Source organism: Microcebus murinus, chromosome 24 (genome assembly GCF_040939455.1).
Source record: "Microcebus murinus isolate Inina chromosome 24, M.murinus_Inina_mat1.0, whole genome shotgun sequence".
In the NCBI taxonomy this organism is placed as follows: domain Eukaryota; kingdom Metazoa; phylum Chordata; class Mammalia; order Primates; family Cheirogaleidae; genus Microcebus; species Microcebus murinus.
In genome coordinates this window covers 6,545,420-6,564,869 of record NC_134127.1, presented here as the reverse complement: position 1 = coordinate 6,564,869, position 19,450 = coordinate 6,545,420, and the positions used below count along the sequence as shown (strand labels likewise).

Genomic DNA, 19,450 nt, shown 5'->3' with positions numbered 1-19,450 from the left:
GCAAGAAGTTTAGTTTGGTCGAAATATAAAATTAGGAGCTGGACACGGTGGCACATGGCACACGCCAATTGTGCCAGCTACTCAGAAGGGTGAGGCAGGAGGGATCGCTTGAGCCCAGGAGTTCAAGACCAGCCTGGGCAACATAATGAGAGACCCCTGTCTCTTAACAAAAAAAAAAAATAAAATGTGAAAGTAATGTAAGATATTAGCAGATGATAGCTAGAAAGCTTAGTTTCATCAATGGCATGGAGGGCCCTAAATGCCAGTGTGTGGAGTTCTTTACTTAATTTTGTGCATATTTTGGTGGTGGTGGCGATTGTTTACATTGATGTTTGGGAGGGCAGTGGCTGGAGCTCTGCTTCAAAGGGTGTAGCAGTGTTGATTAAGGAGAAACAAGAATGAGAGAGCTGGCCGGGCGCGGTGGCTCAGGCCTGTAATCCTAGCACTCTGGGAGGCCGAGGCGGGCGGATTGCTCGAGGTCGGGAGTTCGAAACCAGCCTGAGCAAGAGCGAGACCCCGTCTCTACTATAAATAGAAAGAAACTAATTGGCCAACTAATATATATATAGAAAAAATTAGCCGGGCATTGTGGCACATGCCTGTAGTCCCAGCTACTTGGGAGGCTGAGACAGAAGGATCGCTCGAGCCCAGGAGTTTGAGGTTGCTGTGAGCTAGGCTGACGCCACGGCACTCACTCTAGCCTAGGCAACAAAGCGAGACTCTGTCTCAAAAAAAAAAAAAAAAAAAAAAAAGAATGAGAGAGCTGGGAGATTTGCTTGGGTAATTCAGGTGACAAGAATGTAAAGATCTGGTCCTAGCATGGAGGGGCCACAGAAATAAGAACTAGAATACAAATAATTGTGTTAACAAGTAGAAAAATCTGAGATCATAGTTTGGACAAGCTGAAGTTAAGGTGCTTATGAGATATGATGAACAGATACAGAGATCGGGAACTTGGTAGAATTCAAAGATAGAAGAGTACATTTGGTAATCATTAGTAAGGAGTGAAGCCATGGAGATGGAGAAGTTGAAAAGAGAGAAGAGGTACTATGAAAAGCAAATGGATCTAGAGACATAACCTCTTCCAGAGCCAGGAAGAGAGGAATATCAGTGTCTGATAAAAAAAAAAAAAAAAAAAAGACTATTATGTGTTCCAAATCAAAAGGAGAAAAGTTTTCAAAAAGATCTTTGGGTAATGCTCTATCTCTGCCTAAAAATCAAAAAAGGGCAAAGAACTAAACATTTTATTTATGTATGTATGAGCAGTGCTAATTATTATTCATTTCTGAACCAATTTAGGATTACAGTATAAATACAAAACTTCAAAATGTAGAGAAACACTTAACACAATTTGCTGTTCATTCCAGATTGGAACTACTAGGAGAGAGAAAGATAAAGTACCTGTTTTATAGATGTTGTTCTTCAGACCAAATCTATGCTTAGAATCCTGGAACCCCCTAGGCATGAGGACTAGGAGAGAGCTTAGTGAAAATCTAACAGCCTTATTGTGTACGTTAAAAATCTTAAGATCCAAGAGATACAATTAGTTCATTCAATTAGCTGTTTTCAGAACCCAGATTTCTACTTCAGGTCAATTTCTTCAGCACTACAAGCCACCTTATCCGACAGATTTCTACGCTTTCCTTCCAAATCAAAATATGCACAAGTTCTCTTGCTGACGTAAGGATGGACTATAGCACACAGCTCATCATTTTCCATCATGAATCTGTTTAGGGTGTCACTCGCCCACGTGTATAATCGTACACAAGTCCCATTAGAGTTTCTTTATTCCTGACCGTTTCTGCCATGTCTATAAAGGACAATCCATATTCATGTCATGTTTCTGACACTGTCAGACAAAAAGTTTATCACAATCAAAGATAGACATTTTCAGGATTGCAGGTACGGTTTCCTTTTTGACAGAAGGATTTGGCCTAATCAAGGGAAAAGAAGACACCAGAATTGAATCTTGGTGTCAGAAAAGTTTCTGATTTCATGTCCCCAAGATTGGGACCTAGGACAGACGCAGGTGGATAGATACGGTGTTGCGGAGAGACTGAGTCAGGGACATCAGCAGACTCATGTACCCTGGCATGAAAGACTCAAAGGAAGACTCTAAAACCAGGGAGAGGGCAACGAAGGAACATCTACCGTATAAGCAACAGCCTACAAAACAATGGCAGTCCGTGAAAGGCTTTTATGTATCTTATACTCAATTAGTCCCACTAAAAAGGCCTCAAATACCAGTGGCTCGGTGAGGCTGTATGTGTTATCCTCAGATGCCTGTGTCCTAGATTTTGCCTTAGCAATGGACTCAAAATAGCAGAATCCCATTGGGTAAACTGTTCCAAATGAAATATAAAGAACAGCGAAAGAAGAGGGAGAAATGGCCAGCCAGTTTTTGTACCACTGCTAGGAAAATCTTAATTCCACTCTCATTTAAAGACCTCTTGATAAGTATTGCAAGGCAGTTTAAAAAAGTGCACCCTCTTGTAATTTTTCTCTCTCTCTCTCTGTTTTCTTATTGCTTCTCCTTTTTAATTCCCGTAGCATTGCTAGGCAACTCCGTGGCATGCGGATAGCTTTGTTGATTACTTTCTCCTACCTCCATGTAAAAAATCTTCTCCTTCCACTTCCTTTTTAAGAATAGGCCCTCTCCCCCCCCCCAAAGTCACATATTTCAAAGGAACTGGGCAGAACCAACATCCATAAGTGACAAAATCTGAAGAGATTATATACTAATTTTTTTTAAAAAGCTGTTGAGAAAGAATTTAAATTTTAACAGTTACCTTCTGAAAAGAATTTAATAAGCGCAACCTTTTCTTCCAAGTCATTTTGATTGAATCAATAAGAAAGAAATGTCTCTCCCTAAACAGTTTTCTTCTGTGTAGTTAATGAAAATCGCTGTCTACCACACACTACAATTATGTTTCTCAAGCTCTGGATTAATAGTGGAATAGTGGCAACAAGAGCAAGATGAGTGGGGATATTATACCCCAAACCAATACATAAGTGCAATTAAGGTTGGAAGCGAAATGGCCTCAGGTATTGAAAAATGGATGCATTACCTCCCTTGGGTGCTCCAAGACAGAGCTGGAGAACAGGGCTTGACTACCTTTACAGACTTAATGGCTTTTGATTGGATCTGTAAAATAATTCCTGCCAGTCCAGTAGGGAGTGAATGACACCTGGAAGCCAAGGACAGTGGGACCACATTTAACCAGAGGGAGAGAGAGAGAGAACTGTCCATGTTATTTGAAGTCCTGTTGGAAGTAACTCCTTATATGTCTTTGGAAAATGCGCTCTCCATTTCTGAAATTCCAGAAGATTTTGATATCCTTTCCATTCCCAGGCTTGCTTTCTTCGCAGAACTAATGGGAAATGCACAGGACCTGGGAGAGCTCGCAGTAGACACAGAATCTTGTGTGTCCTAAATTGGAAGCAATAAGTCCTTTCAGTTGTTAAAGACTGCAAACTGCCTTTGGTCTTTCTGGTAATTTGGCCCTGTCATCTAACAGTTCAAATAAGAAGAAAAAGGATTCTATGTTTTCGTGCAATTTAGCTTGGAAAACCCAGAGCCAGAGTCCTTTCCTGCAAAAAGTACAATTTATTTGACATGAGTTACTGTGCTCACACAGACGTGGCCATACCTCTTCGTAATGTACACTTGCAGTTCTCTGCGCAAGCTAAGGGATCCTCTTCCATTTGTTCTGCCTCATTTCATTCGGAAATATGGGAACTCTTTCCTCTGTTAACATCTGGACGCTTAGAGTTGAGAAGTAATCTCAGCCCAGGAATCATGCCCCCGTGAGAAGGATGGGGGAGTGTTCAGTAATGCAGAAATGACGAGCTTTAGTAAAATAGGCCGACAAACACACACACACACACATACACACAACAACAAAACAACAACAAGCCAAACGCATCTAGGCAATTAGGCTTATGTTGCCTGTGGGAAGCTTAAATTATCAATAGGCTAAACCACTTCTTTATGGTTCAATAAAAACGGGAGTTCCCTTAACAAGGCTCTGTGGCTCTTACCTTATTCTACCTCAGAGATATCGAACTTTAATGAGTGAAATAATGTATCTTCCAATGTGTTATGGGAAAAGTCTCAACTCTGGTAAACTAATATTTTTCTTTTTAAAGAATATCTTTTCAGGGACTTCACTTGTGTGCTGGTTTCCTTTTTAAACAACTGGGGTCACTCTCTGGGGAATAAAAGGTTAATGGGTTGTTTTGGGAAAAAGGAGAAGACTTAGACATAAAAAAATGTATTACCTTTTAAAAGTTTGTATCTCAGAACTTTGCTGTGCTGGGGGTGGGGATTTGAATATGGTATCTTCCAGAAAACCATTAATGCGATGTTGCTCTCAGTGATTCACAAATCACCGAGGTGCATTTGGGAAGCATGCATCGTAGACCACAAAACCCAGAAATAATCATTCTCTCAAGTGTCCCATTGACAGTTTGTGGGTTTAAAGCTGACTTTCATAGAAGGACTCTCCTTCCTTCCCATCCTAGATTTCATTTTGTGAATTTCTTATTGTGTTTCTCGGACAGAAAACCAACATACTCTTAAAACAATTTTCAGGAAAATATTACCAATTCTGTCTGTAACCTGTGGCAGAGTATGAAGGTCTCGTCTCTTGTGTCTGATTTAACCTTTACCTACCGAAAATAACAAAAACCAAAAAAAAATTGGAGACCATTTACTCTCATTCTGTCCTTAGCAATGATACAAAGTAGTGAATCACTTTATATAATTTAGTAACAATTCCTGATACTGACCAGAGAGTTGTTCCCAACCCGTAATTTCTTGAGCAGCATCTTTGGACTTTTATGGTCTTTTCTGTTTATACAGCATTAAGAAGTATGTTTATTTATTAGAAGTGGGAATTAAAAGGTCTGGGGAAAAAAAAAACGGAAACACGCACACACAAATCTGATGATAGCATAGCGGTTAAAACACCATGGGTGTTCATGGTAGGTGGCACCACGTTTGAAATCTGGCTCCTCATTTACAAACTGTTCTAGGTACATGTGTTACTTACCTTCCTTACACCTCATTTTCCCCATGTGTAAAATAGCAGTAATAAATGTATCCACCTTCATTGTTGTGAGACTTTTAGCACCTAACATGCATGACACATTAGCCCAGGGGCTCATGCATAGCAAATACTCAAAGTTAGCCCTCAGCTGGGCGCAGTGGCTCACGCCTGTAATCCTAGCACTCTGGGAGGCTGAGATGGGAGGATTGCTTGAGGTCAGGAGTTTGGGACCTGCCAGAGCATGAGCAAGACCCTGTCTCTACAAAAAATAGAAAAATTAGCTGGGTGTGGTTGTGCATGCCTGTAGTCCCAGCTACTTGGGAGGCTGAGACAGGAGGATCACTTGAGCCCAGGAGTTTGAGGTTGCAGCGAGCTATGACGACTCCACTGCACTCTAGCTAGAGCAACAGGGCGAGACTCTGTCTCAAGAACAAACGAAGAAAAAGAAAGCTAGCCACCAAAATGGTGAATATAAAATCGGTACCTTATTACTTTTTTGAATGAGGCAAGTGGCTTGTAATTATGATGCAGACAACTAATACGTAATTATGTGCTTTTACAATTCCAAGAAGATACAATGGCTAATATATCATTAACAGGTGAATATTAAATCTTTGTCCTTCATAGAATAATACCGCGTTACTTGCACGTGAGGCATTCATGCCGGTCTCAGTGTGTCTCCGTGCTGCTGGGTCAGAGCCCATGGCAGTGGCAGTGTGGCCGATACAAGCTCTGACCACAGGTCACAAGCTGCGAGCAGGAGGTGATTTCAGAGGCTGCATGAATGAAAAGTCACTGATGAGCGCAACAGAGTTGGAGATCAGGACTGTGTTCCCCAAAGTGTTGTGCATAGGACGTGGGGGGCTGTCGTTCATGGGGACTGTCCTCTAACCAACCCTGCCGTATCTATTTCTGCCTCGTAAGTTTCCCATCTTGCTATTAGGAGGCAAAGCTATCAAGTTAATTTGCTTTCCTCTGGCAGACACCTCGGAGCTGATTAATTGTAATCTCTGGTGTGGAAGGAACTGGAGAGTCTGGGTGTGTTCTTCGGTTCTGTACTTAAGACTGAACCCGGGGTGCTTCTGAGGAAATTGCGGAGTGCTTATTATCCCGGGGATGCTAACGAGTATTCATTAGGCATGGTGTACATGCACATTCAAAGGGAGACTTTTTTTTTTGTCAAAATACATTTTTATCTTGTTGCTAGGATGAGGTGGTAAAAGATACTTAGCCCTAATTAATCATCTGCCAGCCAAATGAAATATCATTCTGCCTTTTAATTATCTATATTTAATTTACTATTTTTGGTAGCATATCGGCCTGAAGATATCTCAGCTCCTGCAAGATACAGAGACACAGTTCCCTGATATTTCTTCCCTATATCTCAGTTTGGAGACTTCAAGTATTTGTGAGATGCATGTGTTCATACCAGAATCCTAGAGCTGTGTTTTGTAATGAAAACCAAGCTGTATATTGGATGGGCTCAGAGCTTCCATCTTGGGTAGGATGGTAACCACCCCCACAGGCTTTTCCTGATCCTCTGGAGAGATTAGAAGTCCCTCTTGTGTGATCTGGTAGCAGTCTGTGTTTCTGGTGTCTTGGCAGTTGTCAGTCAGCCTTCTTGGGGCAGGTTCAAAAGTCTCCCCCTCCAGCCTGGAAGCTCTTTGAGGGCAGGGGTCTTGGTCACCTGCTCGTCACAATATCCTCAGCACCCAGCACAGTGGCAGGTACATATGGGGCACTCAGCAATTATTTTTTTTCAAATGAATATGTGTTGCAGACCTTATGACATCTTTGATCTGTTTCTTATGGTGTAAGACCTGGGACAAAATAGTAATACCAAAAGTAGAAATAATAGTAACATAGTGTTAAGATGAAATAAGATAATGCATGTGATGGCATTGATAACTATAATATGTAAATATCAATGAATAATAACAGCGATATTCAAAATATGAAGGAGCTTCCCATTGTTGAAGCATGTTTTCTGGGCTCTAGCCCTGAACCAGTAAAAGACAAGTGGAAAACATTGCTTTATATAAAGTGATGGACTTTCTGCTCACTGAATGGGCTATTTTCTGTCTGCTCAGGAATTATAGTAGGAAGGGAAAACTTTGGAGCCAGGGCCAGGTATGAGAGACACTGAAATACTTAGGGAGATGTGTGGTCCATTAGAGAAAGATCTAGAATGCAAGAGATAGTTGGTTTTCATGGGAAGTTAATTTTTTTTTTTCTTTCCCAAGACCCTATGCTACTGAGGAAGTTGCACTGAAATAGTTTTTTTTGAGCTTTGTTTACAAAATGGTGAACGATCCTTCTCTCAGTCATTCTCCCAAATGATCGTGAATCATTACAATGTAGAAAACGGGGGACAGAGCAGGCATGGGGTGCGGTATGGAAAAAAAGGGCCCAAGAAAACAGAGCACAGAGACTGGGATGAGAAAACAGTTCAACTGAGAAATCTAGTTGGGTAGTCATTGACTGCTCCATGTGGTCGGGACAAGAAGAACATCTTAAAGGAGAAGAGGGTTCTCACTTCCTTGTTGGATCTAGGAATTCAGTTTAGCAAGCCCAACGTCCTATTACAAAAGAACGTGAGGTTGAGGGGACAGGTAAGCATCTGAGAACTGTGTCACACTCCTTCCAAGTCCTTCCAAAAGTTGCCAGGCTTATTTGGTAGCTGTTTGGCAACAGTAAGCAGGGCAGCATGCTGTGACAGGCTTTGTGTCACTATGGTAATAAGCAGGTGATAACAGGCTAGGGGCCAGGTGTTAATAATAGTACCAGGTTGGAGCTGGCCTGGTCCTGAATGTTAAATACTGGTCCAGAAGCGTTTATTTTCTCCAGAACAAATTCAGATCTTAGACTAAGACTGTGTAGCCCTTTTATTAAAAGTCAACCAGAAGTAAATTATTTTAACTCTCTTTCTCTCTTTATTTCTTTCCTGCCCTCTTTTATACATTTCCCTTCCTTGAACAGTGAAGTATATACCTTCAATTAGTTTGGAAATTCTCTAACTTCTAGTCTCCCAATAGGATTAGACCTGCTAAGAGTAACTAGTGTTTCCTATCTGATAAATAAGAGGATTATAGCAATAACTGCTGTCAGCATTTTTCTCATTTAAACAAATAAAGCTGACAAATGATGAAGTTCTCTGCTGCTGTGTTATGTTTAGTACATGCAGAGCAATTATTCATCTGCTGCCAACGTTAGTCTGTCTACAGCTAAACCGTCCAACAGTGTAGAAAGCTTATTAGCATATCAGTACCAGAGTCATATTTTTATATTCTCTAAGACTCTACTCTGTAACAAAGGCTGATGGTTATAATTCTCACAGTAATTTAAAGGGCTGGACTTTTCTTTGCTTATTAGAGTTATGCAAGTTATCGGGGACAATGCTGCTTTTATTTATGAGATGCTGTTTTTTTCATTTTGCCTGGAATGTTTGCTGCCCTGTAGTATTTCCTATGAACACATTGGCTGCCATCTCTGGGGATGCAGCAGTAGATGGCTGGGTGCTGTCTCTGCATGCAACACGGTGGGCTGAACTTCAGTGGAGGAGGAGATGGGAGCTGGGGTTTCCTTAAGGAGAGCTGCTCTCCTAGGAGATTTGTCATGTGTGGATATATGTCATATATGTGTACATGTATACGTACACATATACACATACATGTATATGTACACATATGTCATATATGTGTACATGTATATGTACACACACATATTATGTCTATACATATATATTACATATGTAAATGTGTGCATATATGTGTGCATATTTCACTACCGAAGTGAATATTTGAAAAAGAATGTACTATTTTTAAAAAAATATTTCTTATTCATTAGTTATTTCTTACTATGGAAGGGAAAAGCATGATGGATACAAAGTATTCAGTGTCCCAAGATGATTCTGGGGAGGATGGTTTGATAAAACTGAGGACCTCCTGTTAGAAGACAAAGGGCCTAATCCAGAGAGATGATGAACTATCTGTGGGATGGTAATGCCACCTTTGGCCTCTTAAGGAATCCGGCCACCTCGATACAACTGGTAGGGAAAATTACACTGTGTTTGGGAGCAGTTGGTTTATACTCACTTTGCTTCGTTGATCCCGTGAGAAGCCTCTCCTAGGAATTTGAGGCATCCTAATCTTGAAATCTTGATATTTTTCTCCCAACTGGTTAGTTTGAATGATGGGTTGTAAAACCTCCCGACAAGAACAGGGTAAGATCAGTTACGGTCTTCATAGTCAGGCACCCTGGCTTACTTGTTTATGCTTTGCGAAGCACAACATGCAGCTCTTTGTCTATGGGATCATGATTTCTAGCTGGGGTCTTGCTGACCCTACAGGGACTGCCTGCCCTGGGCTGGCTGATTCTTAAGAGATACCAAACTAAAGCCTGCGAGCTTTTCATATCCAGACAAACCAGTCCAGACCCCATAGCCCTAAAAACCTGCTCTGTGAACCTCTCACACTCCAGACTCCCCTTCCCCAGGACCAGATACCAGACAACTAGGGACAGCCACCGTGTCCCAGAGCCCACTGACATTATTGGGTTGTCCCTTCACTTTCTTGATTGTTTCCTTTGCTGTGCAGAAGCTTTTTACCTTGATGTCATCCCATTTGTCCATTATTGTTTTGGTTGCCTGTGCTTTTAAGGTCTTACTCAAAAATCTTTGACCAGACCAATGTCCTGGAGTTTCCCCAATGTTTTCTTCTAGTAGTTTCATAGTTTCAGGTCTTAGGTTTAAGTCTTTAATCCGTTTTTGACTTGATTTTTGTGTATGGTGAGAGATAAGGATCTAGTTTCATTCTGCATATGCATATCCAGTTTTCCCAGCACCATTTACTATCTTTCCCCCAATTTTGTTCTTGGCACCTTTGTCGAAAAAGATCTGGCTGTAAATGCATGGATTTATTTCTGAGTCCTCGATTCTGTTCCATTGGTCTAGGGGTCTGTTTTTATCCCAGTGCCATGCTGTTTTGGTTTTTATGGCTTTGTCGTGTGTTTTGAAGTTGGGTAGTGTGATGCCTCCAGTTTTGTTCTTTTGGCTCAGGATGGCTTTGGCTCTTTGGGGTCTTTTATGGTTCCTTACAAATTTGAGGATTGTGTTTTCTTTTTCTGTGTATGTCATGGGTATTTTGATAGGGGTTGTATTGAATCTGTAAAGTACTTTGAGTAGTGTTGTGTATATTCTGCAGTGGCCAGGTGAAATGCTTGAACTCATTTGTGACCTTTCAAGGTTATTGAATGTTTGTTTGGTGAGACCAAGAAGAGAGGTAGGTGGATTCTGCCTTAGTAGGTCTCTCTGGCTTGCAGCAGGGCAGCTGTGGCCTGTTATAGTTGCCCTACATCCTACCTGTGTGCTTTGCTTTGGTGGTCTCTCTCTTCTCTTTCACTCTTAAAGTATATCATCCACCATTTGCCTCAAATCAAAGAGAAAAATATAAATCAAGCCCTCTTCTCCAGAGCCTACCTCCTTAGTTTTACCTATTCAACTTTACTTTCTAACATGCATGTTTTCTGCCCTAACAAACTTTAAAAAAAATCTTACTATTTCCTCTTTCTGTGATATTTCCCCTTCCTCTCTTTGCCTGCCAACCCTTCCTTCTCCTTGCTTGTGTCCTTCCACTCATATTTCTTGTTTTATTTAAGAAACAAGCAAAAAAAGTAGCAGCAACATCATCATCATCATCATCTCCTCTCAGGTGTCTTTCTTCCTATTCAGTATAGCTTTTAGGACCCTTACGTCTCTGACAGGGAAAACACAGTATTTTTGTACTTTCCACTAACAGGGGAAGTGTGAATTATCAACTGTCATCAAGGTGATTTTCTGTATGTGGGTTCCTCCTATAAATTTAAAAAGTATACCTCGAACTGTGCATGGTGATTTATATGCCATAACTGTCTGTCATCACACACTGCACACATTATTGATTGGGTAGAAGGGAACGTTTCCCCAGCCTGAGTAATCTAACACCCCCTTTCTTGTCCCTTAAATCCTGCCCCATGATGTCATCATGTTTCGCCAACTTCACCAAGACTCCTGGGCTCGTTTTGATTCTACTGATGCTTCTGTCCCCTGTTTGCTTTTGAACTTAAAGTAAAAGGCCTAGTTAGGCACTTATTTTTTTTTTCTTTAAATGTTCCATGTGTTAATCTTATTCCTATAAAGATAAGTGCCTAAAAATACAGGCAGAGAATTGAATTCTTGAGAAGCACCTTTATGCCGTGCTGGTTTTGGTGTAAGGTGGCCAGGTTCAAACTCCAGACTCTCCATTTACAAACTCTGTGGACAGACGACTTAGCTTCTCTGTCGTGGCCCGATTACAGGACGGAGGATGGACACAGCACATAAAATAACGACACAGATGCACACGGACACATGAAATGACTCGAGTGTCCAGTGCACCAGTGGCTTTACTTTTATACACTCCAGACCCAAGGTTAGTTCCTTGTACGTGAGCATCTGGGCATAGCAGCGATTACCGTCAGTTCCGGAGTTGTTTCACAGGGGAACAGCTTCCCATGGTCTCAGACCTTGAAACGGTTACTTGAGGCACCAGCACCAGACATGACTCAAAAGCCAAGGCCGAGATAAGCAACATAGAGCAGTGCAGCCATCAGAAGAACTTCTTGTTCTCCTCCCCAGCCAGCTTGTGGCCCCATGGTTGTGCCCGTCTTAGGTCGCCCCTCCCATGGGGAGTCTTACCCATCATTGACTACCAACCATCCAACGGGGGCCAGTCCTTGGGAATGTTCTTCTTGTCTTTATGGCCTCCAGACTCCCACCATGGGGGCCCTCTGTGTGGGAGCTGGGCAACATTTGCTTCCGTGCAGAAACTCAGGCCTCTTATCATGTCACAAGGCAGCAACCGTGTCTGAAGAAAATGCTGACTACCGCTGAATCATGCAGCACACATACGTTACAGGCTATAGTGAATGATTAGTACAAGGCATAACACCAGAATCGGCCCCCAACAATCCTCTAAATCATAGTTCTCATGCCTGCAAGCTGGGGCTGCAATAGCACGCCCTGCCTCAGTGTGTGCGGAAATGTAACGGGTGAATACATTCAAGGCTCATCATAATGGAGGCACTTTCGTGGAGTTCACTAATAAGCATCTCCTCTTCCCCCCCACCCCCCAACACTGCCTAGCCTAGAGCAAGGCACAGCCGCAGAGAAGGTGACAGGTGGAGAGGACACGCTGGCTATAAAGGCTGCTGCCCTGTTTGTGACGCGTTAACTGGCATGGCTGGTGAGGAGAGGGTCCCCTTTCATCCTTGGCACTCCGTGCAAAGTGACTGTTCTTCCCCAAAACAGACAGGCTTTTAATAGTCCTTGGTCAAAGGTGTAGAAGAAGCTCACACTCTCCAGTTATGGGTGCCAAAGTCATTTTCAAACAATTAGAAGGAGAATGCAAAGTAATAATAAAAAAAAAAAAATTAAAAGGTTAAGGCCTTAATAGCTCTATCCCAATTCACCAGCTTAGCCTTAGCCCTTCTTTCTATATATATATAAAAAAAAAAAAAAAAAAAATCTTTCTTCAATTCCTCGTACCATTGCTCTGGGGACCCTCCTGGTTGTCCTGTGAGGGCTCTAAGATTAACTTAATGCATGGGTACAACTATGTTATATCAAAAAAGAAATATAAAAAAAAAATGTTTGAGGTGATGGTTATCCTAATTACCCTGATTTGATCATTACACGCTTTGTGCACTTATCAAAATATCACATGCACGCCAAAACTATGTACAAGTATGATGTAGCCATTTAAAAAAAAAATACCAAAAAGTACAAAAAGAGAGACTAATTTAGCTCAGCCTGTCTGCTTCCCACTTGTGTTCGTCTTTCCTTTGGGTCTCATTGGCTTTGCTGTCCTGGACCTTTGAAGTCGATGCTTTGGCCCTTCCTTAGCCTGGTCACCCGTGTGCCCATGTCCACCATCCCTTCTTTCTCCTCGACCACATTGTTATACTCCAGTGACCCTCCCTGTCTCCCAAACCCAGGGGTGGGGGCACATGGAACAGCCTGGGACTGTGTCTCTGCGGTTGGTGTCCTGAGGCCTCCTCCAGCATCTGCAGTCCCAGCAGTGAACTTAGGTGCTACGTTCCTCATCGTGGATTTTGCCCAAAGAAAGACACAGAAAAAGCATCCAGTCATGTTACTGTGCAAACTGTGATATTACAGGGGAGGCACAATGGCTTGCTAATACTTTACACTTGCGCTTGCCAGCCTACTCAGCTGTTGGAATTTAATTAGCGGTAATATGTTATTGTCAAAGTAATTAAAACCTTGCCTTGATTAAAAACAGAATTGTTTAATTAAAAAGAAAAGGTTTGGCTAACCTTAACTTTCTCTTCGAGGACAGCCTCAGCTGATTCTCCGTATCTTCTCCCATCAGGTCTGAAGGTCCGTGAGGTGTTCATTAATGTCACCAGGCAGCAGGTGGAGGACTTCCACGGGCCAGAGGACTACTGGTGCCAGTGTGTGGCGTGGAGCCACCTGGGGACCTCCAAGAGCAGGAAGGCCTCTGTGCGCATAGCCTGTAAGTACACTCCAGGTGACCTTGTCCCGCGGGACACCATTCTGGGTGACCTTGTCCCCCGGGGTAACACAGACAGGCATTGCATAGAGTTGCAGAGGGGCTCTGTAGGCATCAGATGCTTCTGCATAATATAGATGACAACAGGAACAGCAAGAAACCATCAGAACTCTCCCTGTACTGAATCTGTATTATACTCTTTTTAAATGGTATCTGAAATGTTTGATAATTTCCTCCGGAGTACAATCAGCAAATCAGTTTGGCTGAGAGATTCTGCCTAGATCGGCAGAGTGCAGGTGTCTCAACAATGCCGGGAAAAGAATGTTCCTGAGCGAGAGGAACCCACGCAAATGGATTCTGGTGCTCGCCGTCAATGACAGAGTTCAGGGGGCCATTGACGGGAAAAGTTGAGCAATGACTGTTTACTGTACTTTCCAGCAAATCTGCAAAAATAAGACGTTAAAGACATGAAGTGATGTTTATAGCCTCCTGGTAAATCTCTTCTCTCTGAATCTTAAAACATGGAAATGGGTTTTTAAACTGCATTTGTTTGACCCAGGTAGGATTCGTGTACAGCATGCTTCATCCTTCCAAATGCTTTAAAAAAAAAAAAAAAAAAAGATACACACTCAGAAAATAATAAGAAGGAAAGAAGATTGCTTTTCAGGAGAGTCTAAGATTTCTTTATCATATGTCAGTATCAGTGCTTTTATAATCTAAAAAAAAAAAAAATGTGTAAATACCCAGACTTCTTTTCTCCTCCTTGAAAATGTCATCAGCCCACCCACTCCCATTACCCCACCTCCGTGGAGCCCCATAAAACCTCCTTGGTTGTGCCCAGGAGCATACAAACCTCCCCCCCAGAATGAAATTGGGAGATGGAGGCAGAGATGGTTATTGTTGTTTTATTCAAATACTGTCTTTTGAGAGTGTCATAAAGAATAGGGGACAAGGGAGATTTATTTGAGGACTCAAGTAATTCTTCATAGCAGATGTTGATGGTTTAGGGATTGAGAATAGGAGTGAATTGCTATTTGCAGAGACATTTATGCTTCTTGGGAAATTAAATCTTCCTCTTAAAGTATGCATTTCACCTTCACTCCACCGGCGATTTAGGAAGCCTTCTCCTGGGTGGAGCTTGGGCCCTAGTAGGCCGGGGAGAAGAGGGGTCACATCAAGAGGTCACCTCGTAAGCTGTGCTCTTGACGTGAGAGCCGTAGGAAATATTAGCAATTTTCCTATGGCTATTTAGTCAATTAATTTTAGCCAACAAGTATCTTATGAGTCTGTAATAGCAGGTCAGCTGAGAGGGGGAATATGTTTGCCTTTACTCTTCCCTTAATAAGCTCACGTCTGTGTTCCCAGGATGGCCTTGGCCTTGACCTTGACCTTGACCTTGCCATTCTGGGCATTTGACCCAAGTCAAGACAAAGCCCAGGGCTCTTTCTGCACAAAGAGCAGAAGCAATAGAACACGAGGGGTTTCAACACAGGTTCCCTCTATTTCTTTATTTTCAACCCCTCTTTTTTCCATCCTCTCCTTCCTTCCCTCCCCAAAGGCCCACATGACCTGTTCTATGCACTACTATAAATTCCATCTCCCTGACCTGTCCACGTCCCACCTCTCCCACTTCCACCCTTGCTCACTTAATTTCTGATTGCCACTTGCCTGCTAGAAACCTCCAGGGATTTTTTTTTTTGCAGGGAAAAGTTTTGTTTTTGCTCCCAAAGTTTGGCAACAAATGGCTCATACCCACCTTCATTAATTTCTGGTAAGCTTGGGTCACGTACAGTGTATGTGACCCTTCCAAACACATCACCGTCACCTCTCTGGCGTAGCACCAGCATCTTGCACTCGTAAGTGTGTTAAACCTTATCAGAACTAAATGAATTAAAATTTTGTGCTTCAGTAATTTTTCTGTAGATTATGGATGTATGGACTCCTTATAGAATTTTATTTTAGGTCAGCCTTAAGTGTGCAACTCTCCCAGGTATGATAGAATCAAAGAATGTTAAAAATGGAAAATGCTTTTCTAGTCTATCACTTCCCACCTTTTTAGAGTCACAGAATAATTTCCCCATGATAATCTCTCAAATCTCTTTAGAGATTAAAAACATATGTTGTCATTCTTGTATATGATGTGCACATGTATATGAGATAAAGATATCATATTTAAATTAAAAAATATCTGAACATCATTAATGCCTATATTATGAAACTCAATATAATCTCTAGTAATGTTTGCAACATATTTTTAATTTCTTCCCATGTAGCAAGTGAGAGGTGGTTTAATTTATCTAAAATTATTTATGCAAGCCAAGGCATGATTTGTTATTAAATATTGCATTTGACTTGAGGACCAGTGTACATTAAAATGTAAATTGGAATTTAACTAGTCTAATAGCATCAAGAGTGGGAAGGGGATTGCCTTTAGGACCTTGCTTGGAATTCTTTTGATATGCTTGCAGAAAAAAAAAAAAAGCTTTAAAAAAAAATAGCTTTCATCTTATACTGGGATAAGAAGGAAGATTTCTGACAGCTGTTGGTAAGCACTTCCTAGCAAATAACATTTTGCCTGTGATGAGGGTATCTTTATTCCCAGTAAATGAAAAGCCCAATTGGATATAATTGTCACTACATATCTTCTTGTTAAGATTGGCTTTTGAGGTATAGAGACATCTCAATGTGCCAAGAAAGGATTTAATAGGTCAACGTAGCTTATGAATCCGATGACAGTCATCTTGCGGGGAACTTCACAAAATTAGCATCACTTTTACATCATTCATTAAACTGCTGTAGTTCAACATCGAGAGTCCCTTATGTTTCCTACATTTAACCAATTATCCATTAAGAATTTAATAATTGTATAACTGCTGTGGGCAAAACCGCTATGGCAGCTGGGACGTTGGGCTGAGAGATGCATCAACCAGAATGTCTTGACGTGATCACGTTAGCCAGGAACACCAGGAAGCTTGCCCGTGACTCTCCTAGAGATCATCCGGTGTTAAAGGGAGGCAGTACAGAAAGTGCTTATTTATTTATATGGCTCATGTATTTGTGGAATACAGACTCACACGGGGTATTAGTTAAGTATGCAGAGTCCTGGCTTCCACCTCAAAACTTCTGGATCAAACTCTGGGGGAAGGGCCTGGAACGTGTGTTTGTATCCAGTTATCCAGGTGATTCTGTGATCAGGTAATTTTGGGATATATTGCCCAGGAAAAGTGTTTCTCCAACTTGCATGCCCGTCAACTGGGATTTTATTAAAATGCCAGCGATTCAGTTAAAAATGATTTTGTAAATCTGGTGTAAGGCCTGCAGTTTTATATTCCTAATGAGCTCCCTGGGTGCAGACACTGCCGATTGGTCTGTGGACCACACTTCCAGTAAGGAGGCTCTAGCATGCCTTTATGAAACACTATTTGTGAAATGCCGATTTAATCCATTCCCCCAGCTCCTTCACTTAACAGCTGGGAAAGTGATGTTCCGAAAGCTTAGGTGAGCCGAGCACGGTGGCACACACCTGTCGTCCCAGCTACTCAGGAGGCTGAGGCAGGGGGATCGCTTGAGCCCGGGAGTTCGAGGCTGCAGTAAGCTGTGATTATGCCACTGCACTCCAGCCTGGGGGACAGAATGAGACCTTGTCTCTTAAAAAAAAAAAAAAAGTTAGATGACCAACCAATGGTCACCTGGCTGATGGCAGACAGGCAGACATGGACCCAAATCTTTCACTACCCCCTCACCCCCCTGAATCTTCCTGCTGCTAAGCTATGTTGATTCTTTTCTGTTAAATAGGTGTTTAAAATCCACACTAGAAAAGTTCACATGCATTTGAGCGTTTCCTTAAGAAAAGCAGCGATTGCTTTCTTTCCTTACTCCCTTTATGAGCAAATTGCATTCCTCCTCACGGTCAAGTGAGAGTGTGTGCTGTGTATGTGTTTCAGGAGCCAGAGTGCCTGTCATCTGAAACTGTTGTTTTTTATCGTAACGATTGCACGCTGTGTCAGGAAGACGTTGGGTGCCCGTCCAAATGCCCGGGGCTGGAAATAGGCCCAGTTTAAAAAGTGATTTTTACACAGGTTAAAAATAAATAAATAAAGCCAACCTACACTCCCCTCCCCCCGGCAGAGTTGGCAGAAGTCCCCCTCCAGGAAGGGACTCTCTCTGGCCCCTCTCGTGTGTCTGGTTGAGCTCAGCGGGAGGTAGACGGGGACGCCATGGCCGTGGCACCTGTCACTTGTGCTCCTGCACAGCTGTCAGAACGGGGAATATTCAGTTATTCGTAGTTGTTTGTTTTCACATGTTGGAACATTTGGCTCCTTAGCCCTTTCTTTTCTTCCTTGTTTTTCTCCTCCTTTGCTGATAAAATGTTGTACCTGCATCCTTAACCCTTGACTGTGCAAACCTTCTTTGACACCTGGGCCTTTTCTCCAACATGGTAGAGGGGATCAGGTAATAGAGAAAGCTCGGTCACCTGGTGTCACCGAGCCTCTGATAGCAAGTTGGCCAAGGAAGGAAATACACCAGGAAACCACTGTTTTGCATTTTTTTTTCCTAAAGTGTATAAAACGTGATACATCCTGAATACAATTTAAATACGCTGCTTATCTGAGGCACCCCGGCCAAAAGTATCTATGCAATTGTGCCAAGAATAAGTGAAAGAATTAGAGGAGATCTTTACTTAAAGCTGTGAAACTCCCATAGTACAAACAGCATAATTTTTATTTGCTTTTTGATGGATAGTGTATTTTCTGAAAATTATGGAAGAGAGACATGCAAGTAAACCTTAATTATGGATCTGGGCTTCATGGCTTTGATAATTTCACCCTCTAAAAACCGTCAATGGCCCCTTTTCTACCTGCAGAATATGTAAATAAATACAGGCACAACTGCCTGGCCTCCACTTTCATTTCCATTCTTACCTCCCATGATATCCTTACGAGCATGCTATGTTCCCCCCGAGTGGCACAGCTTACATGCTTAAATTGTGGGCCATGGGACTTGCTTTTCCTCCACCTTGATTTGCCTGTGTAATTTTTTTTCCCTCTCCGGAGCTTATTCTCAGCCACATCTCAAACTCTTACGTCTTCCTGATTTCTACATCCACAACCCATTTTTGCATACTCTTTCCTTCACAAAACCTGGTTTAGCAAGTCCCTGATCACTGACCGATCTCGGCAGCCAACTTTTGATCTCTCATACCAGCTTCGCCATTGAAATTGGTACTCTTACATCCCCAGCTTCAAAATTCCACATGCCCATCTCTGAGTTCTCGAGGCCTTTATTTAGTACTGCTACCATGCTACCGAATATAATTTACCCCAAATCACAGTTACTTTTGAAGTTATTTCTGGATTTATTTCCCTTGTTAGGTTAGGAACTAAGATTTCAACCTGCATTACTTGTTTTCTTGCCCATAAGCCTAATACAGAGCTTTCTGTATTACTACCTGTGTATTATAAATGTAGTTTGGCTGGGAATGAAACCCCTTAAGTGCAGGGGATGGCTCCATGAAAGGGCATTTGTTGGTTGCATGTCATGATTGTGCCATGATTTTAACATGGAACCTGGCTTCTTAGTGAATCCATAGTTCACGAGGACATGCAGGGATCATCTTTGCCCTCCCTTGCTTGTACGCTATTCCTGGCAATCAGTACTGCAGTGAAGAAGGGCTCAGAAAGGAAGTAATGAAGCATTACACCCCTTCCCTTTGTGATGTACAGTATACAGCTATGAGAACATTCTGGGCTGCCAACCGCCCCCTGTCTGCTCCCTTCCTCTTTGCAGAACATGGAATATGTTCCCAGGTTATGGGAAAATGATGTTAAGACTAATCCTCAGCGCTTGGTATAG

The 19,450-nt window shown here is 42.1% G+C and overlaps 1 protein-coding gene across 4 annotated transcripts in view; it reads left to right on the top strand.

Moving 5' to 3' along the window:
- UNC5D (unc-5 netrin receptor D) overlaps positions 1 to 19,450 on the top strand; it is a 536,775-nt gene that overhangs the window by 304,838 nt on the left and 212,487 nt on the right. For all 4 annotated transcript variants that reach the window (XM_075997365.1, XM_075997364.1, XM_075997363.1 and 1 more), the window contains exon 3: positions 13,457 to 13,600. In XM_075997365.1, coding sequence (XP_075853480.1) covers positions 13,457 to 13,600 — 144 coding nt within the window. The remainder of the gene's footprint in view (positions 1 to 13,456; positions 13,601 to 19,450) is intronic.